The following is a 4,882-nucleotide window of genomic DNA, read 5'->3' as shown; positions in this document are numbered from 1 at the left end:
TAACAAATCTTACCCGGTGCTTCACCCCCAGGAATGGTTTTGAGGCTGTGTCCAGACCCCAGCAGAAACCATTTGCCGGTACCTCCGCCGGGGAATTAGCTGGGAAGGGCTTCCCCGTGGAGCTGCCAGTGGGCAGTCGGCAGGGTGAGATGGAAATGGGGATGGTGCAAACCTGAGTTTCCCAGCTCAGAGGCTGATACAGCATCCCTAAGCAGGAAAAACATTTGTAACCCCTCAAGAGGGTAAGGAAAGGATAAGCCCGTGGTGCTCGCCGGGCTCAGTGCCTCCCCGGCACAGGCTCGGAGACTCGCCATTCACAGGCTGCAGAAAAGGCTCGAGCAAATGCTTCAGCCGCCAACACGCGAACATCCCCACACGTCTCACGGGGAGGACCCCACGCCGGGCTAGGAGGTGGCACACGGGGGCATCCCCCCTCCTCCCCGCCACCCTCCCGCAGCCCTGCGCCCGCCCCACCGAGCTCAGCTGAGACAAGCAGAGGCTAAGAACATCGACTGGGTTTTATTCCTCAGGTCTGACAAGTAAAAGCACAAATTCTCTTTGGAAAAAAAGAAAAAAAAAAAAAAACCCAAAAACCAACGTTCAAAACACGCGGACGGTTTGTATTTCTCAGGATGGAGGCTGTGCCGTCAAGCTCCGCCGCCAGATGCGCATCCTTTGCAGAGATGTAGTTTAAAAAAAAACAACCCACGGAGGAGGAAAAGGCACCGGGCTATGGGATTCCACATCAATTTTACAGACAAAAGGGCCCTTTTTTGCTATTGTTATAAATATTCCATCCGAGCGACTCAGGGCAAAAATTAACCGTAACGAGGCCATCCATTCTGCTCAGCCCCACGGGTACAAAATCTCTACCGGCACCTTAGACCGCTACAAGCCCTCGGGGACGGTGGCCTGGCACCCGGTGCACGTGCCCCGGCTCTCAGCTGGTCCCCCTGCGGGGTGGTGGGTGCTGCCGTCCCTGTGAGCGGCACCCGTCACCCTTGCTGGGGGCTGTCCGGACGCCGCGCCGCAGGGGACCGGGGAGCGGGGGTCCGGGGGGAGAGGGGAGAGGGGAGGAGGGCTGCTGGGGCGTGGGAGGGAGGCGGGTGGCCGGTCAGGCGCAGGTGGCCTCCTGGCTCTCGACGGGGATCTCGCTGCCGCAGCCGCCCTCGCCGTACTGCTGGTAGGGGGGGATCTGGGGTGCCTCGATGATTAGCAGCCCCTCCGGCGACAAGGAGGCGAAGACCGTGATGGGGTCCACCTCGTAGGGCAGCCTGCAGGAGGGAAGGAAAAATGAGATGGTTCAGGAGCTGGGGGGCCGGGGTGGCTGCCGGCTCGCAGCACGCTGCATCCCTGGTGGACGTCGACCCTTGGGAAGCCCACGCAGGACCCCCAGCGTGTAGGGAACCACCGATGCCGAGCCAGCAGCCCCGTCGTGGGGCTCGGCAAAGCCTATGTTATTACTGTAGCACCCGGGAATGTGCCGGGGATATTTAAAGCGGCGTCCTGGCCAGTCTGGCCCCTGTGGGCACTCTGTTTAATCTCCCCGGCAGATGTGTTTGACAGGATGTCACCCGCCGCTTGTGCTGCTCGGGCTTCTGCAAAGCAGGAGTAAATCATCGCTGTGCCGCAGCCCGCGTCAGCCGCAAGCCTTGCCCGTAAAAGGAGCCGCCGCGGCTGCCGAGCGCCGAGCAGGAGGGAGCGTGGTGCTTGCCCCAGCTTTCCCGCGGGACTTTGGGATGCACAGGGCTCCTTTGGGGTGGAAAAGCAAAGCTGAGCTGCTGCCAGCCGAGGAAACCCTTCCCATGCCCTGGGTTTTGCTGCTTCTCCCTGTTAACCCTGCGAGCCCTGCGGCCGGGGGTCTGCCCCCCCCATGGGCGACGGGCTGCGGCTGGGGCTTGCCTGCCTCCGCACTCGCCTTCCCTCCCTGCCCTTGGCCGTTGTTGTTGCCAAAGTGAGCCGTCGCGGTGAGTCAACGCGATAGCAGTCTAACTGACATCATTCAGATAGAGAGAGATATATACATATATACCTTCACACGCAAGGATGTATTTTGGGGCTGACGAGGGTGTCAGCCCATCGTGCCCTGCTGCGCCCCGGGGATGTGCTGGCACTGTGAGTGCCGCTCCTTGCACCCCTCCTGCTCCCCGCGCCCCGGCTGGCTCCAAACGCAGCCCCGGGCCAGGAGGAGCCCGACAAAGCACCCAGAAAAAGACCTCCTCCTCTTTTACCCGCCTCGGGAAATCACCGTGTGGCCTGAACCTGCCAGGCGCATGCTGTAAAAGGGCAGATTTTGGGGTGAAAACAGGCGCAGGAGTCCCTGCGTGCGTGAGCCGGAGCACGGGGACCGGCAAACCTCAGCCCTTTGCCGCCGGTGGCATCCCCGCGCTGCCTGCGCCGCAGGGACGGGGTCCACAGCAGGCGAGCGACGTTTGGGTGCTGGTCGGGGGGACGTGACAGCCCCCCCGTGCCCCAGCCCCTTCGGCGGGGGGACAGCCCCGGGCCGGCTGGTACGTACTGGATTTTCTTGGTGAAGTTCTTGGAGACGATCCCTCCTTCCACCTGCTGCTCCTCGTGTTTGCCTGCAGGGAAGGGCAACACCCCGCGTCACCACCTCACCCGGAGATTATTTTTTTCCCCAACAAACGACAACAAAACCCAACAGGAAAGTTTTCAGAGGAGTTGTTTGCCTTCCCCAGTGCAAATCCTTCCCTCTGGGGAGGGCTCAGGGAGCCTCTCCTATGTGGGGAAGGAGGTGCCCGACACAGCAGCCCCGTGTTTCCAGTGAGAGCCTGGGGTCTCCCAGGCTGCCAAGAGCTTAGGAAAAAGCCCCCAGACGTGATAAAACCTTTGGAGGTGGCAGCATCCCCCCTTGTCCCGCTCCCCAGGCTGGGCTCCCCTCTACCACGCTGCCAGGCCGGGGGTCCTTGTGCCTGGAGCATCTCTGAAGTTAAACCCACGCTGGTGGCTGCCCGGACCCCCCCCTGACCTGCGGTTTTCCCTCTGCGATGCCGCGAGCCCCAAATAAATACCCAGGGCCGTGCTGCCGGGCAGCCCCCCGCCCCTCCCTGGGGACCCCGGCCCGGGGCACTCGGGGGAAACGCGGGGTGGCAGTGCCCGGCTGAAGGGATGCTCAGGGCTGGGTGCCCGCGGGCACCCCGGGTGTGGGGCACCCCACGCCCACTGTCCCCACCATTAACTGAATTTTTAGGGACGTGCTTCTGGCCAGCTCGTCCCCAGGCTGGGGCCTCTCGGGGCTGGGTCGGGGTGGGGGCCGGGGGGCGGCTGTCCCCTGCTTCCCAGCGCTGGAGCTGCCTCTCTCTCGGCCCCTTTAAAGGGAATCTCCCTCCGCGCCGGCCTCACCCCGGCTATAATTAACCCAGCCAAGCTGGGGCCCCTCTTGGCAGCTCGCTGCAGGGTGCCGCTGCCCGCAGCGGGGCCTCCTCAGCCGGACGGGGCGGAAAGCGGGGAGATTTACCCCAAAGGCGGCTTGTCCTTTCAATTTTTGCAGCAAACCACCGCAGCTCGTGAGCGGAGTCCCCCCTTTGCACCCCTGAACCCCCCCGGGGCTGCCCCAATGCCCTCCCGCAGGCCTGGCCCTGCTCCCAAAGACGGGGCTGCCACGGCTGGCTTAAAATAAAGGTGATTTTTGCATTTTATGGCAATTTCTTGAGCCGGCACGGGCAGGGCAGGACCAGCTGCTCTTCATGCCCCATCCTCCTCCTCCCCGGTGCCTTCGCTCTCACCTGACACCTCGACGTAGCCATCCTTGGTTTTGACCGTCAGCTCCTCGGGTTTGAAGCTGTGCACGTTGACGCACACCTTCCAGGGCTCGCGGGGAAAGGGCACGGGGCTGCGGCTCTCGGGGTAGCCCCCGAAGCGGGCGCCATAGCCGGGGGCCATGGTGGAGGCACGGGCCATGCCGCTGCGCAGGGGACCCGGCCAGGTGGTGGTGAGCCGGGGCCGAGCCCAGTCGGGCCAGTCCGCCGTCAGGTCCCCGGGGAAGGGCGACATGCCGAAATCATCGTCCAGCAGGCGCGAGGTCAAGCCGGGCTCCCGGAAAGGATCACGGATGCTGCGCCTGCCGGGGTAATGGCAGGAGAAGGGCATCTGGCTGTCGGCCATGGCTTCCTTCGGAGGGGTCCGAGCGTGTCCCCGGGGCTCTCCCACGGGGCCTCAGCCTCTGTGCGGCCGCTCCTGGCTGCGAACTTCCCTGGGGAGCCCGTCCCGGAGGAGACGCATCCACCCCGGGCGGGACGTGGGCGCGCGGCTGCGGGCGGGTGCCGCGGGGACAGTCCCCTCCTCGCCCGGCACCAGGTGAAGGACGATGGAGAAGATCAATTCAGGGCTGAATCACTGGGAGCTGGAGGAGCGCAGGAAGGACGGAGGGAGCTCTCTGGCCACAAGAAAATGCTTCCTGTCTGGCTGTGATCCCAGGGACCGAGGAGAGGAAAATAAAACTTCTCGGCAGGAGAAGGAAAAAAAAAAAACAACAAAACCCCAAATATCCGGAGATACAAAAGCTTATCTCTCCCCTCCTGCTCCCCAGCACTTTATGTGCGACTTTCCCTGCCGCTCCCGGGCAAGAGCTGCAATAAATGCCTGAGCTTGGAGCCGAGAAACTTCTCTAACCTTCCAGCCGCTGGGTGAGCGCTATTTATACGGATTTGGGAGGAGGGGGGGTGTGTTTTGCAATTCCTGCCCTGTCAGCCGAGTATTTTGGAGAGGATGAAACAGCCGTGGAGAATCTGGGCTGTGGCAGCTGACCTCTCCCGCCAGCCTGAGGACCCCGGCTGCCGCAGGGCCACAGCACTTCGGCAGCTGCCCCGGCCCCCGCCGCCCCCTCCCGCCACCCTGCACCCAGCTCGGCCGCCCAAAATAG

General features: G+C 63.3%; 1 protein-coding gene across 1 annotated transcript; it reads right to left on the bottom strand.

Annotated features, from left to right (window-relative positions):
• Positions 1 to 500: 500 nt before the first annotated feature.
• On the bottom strand, positions 501 to 4,647 carry HSPB8 (heat shock protein family B (small) member 8). Its single transcript, XM_075516717.1, has 3 exons — positions 3,747 to 4,647; positions 2,519 to 2,582; positions 501 to 1,274 (listed from the first exon to the last, which is right to left on the bottom strand). The coding sequence occupies exons 1-3, from the start codon at positions 4,123 to 4,125 to the stop codon at positions 1,115 to 1,117; spliced, it is 603 nt and encodes a 200-aa protein (XP_075372832.1). The 5' UTR covers positions 4,126 to 4,647; the 3' UTR covers positions 501 to 1,114.
• Between the last annotated feature and the right edge of the window lie 235 nt (positions 4,648 to 4,882).

This window comes from Mycteria americana, chromosome 13 (assembly GCF_035582795.1).
Source record: "Mycteria americana isolate JAX WOST 10 ecotype Jacksonville Zoo and Gardens chromosome 13, USCA_MyAme_1.0, whole genome shotgun sequence".
Classification (NCBI taxonomy): Eukaryota; Metazoa; Chordata; class Aves; order Ciconiiformes; family Ciconiidae; genus Mycteria; species Mycteria americana.
This window is presented reverse-complemented; position numbering and strand designations above follow the sequence as displayed.

Bases quoted from the DNA above. Each gene is read 5' to 3' on its own strand.
- HSPB8 (XM_075516717.1), bottom strand. From the start codon at position 4,125: ATGGCCGACAGCCAGATGCCCTTCTCCTGCCATTACCCCGGCAGGCGC. The intron at 2,583-3,746 runs GTGAGAGCGAAG...CCTTCCCTGCAG, and splicing joins TGGCTACGTCGAGGTGTCAG to GCAAACACGAGGAGCAGCAG. The intron at 1,275-2,518 runs GTACGTACCAGC...TCCCTCCTGCAG, and splicing joins AACTTCACCAAGAAAATCCA to GCTGCCCTACGAGGTGGACC.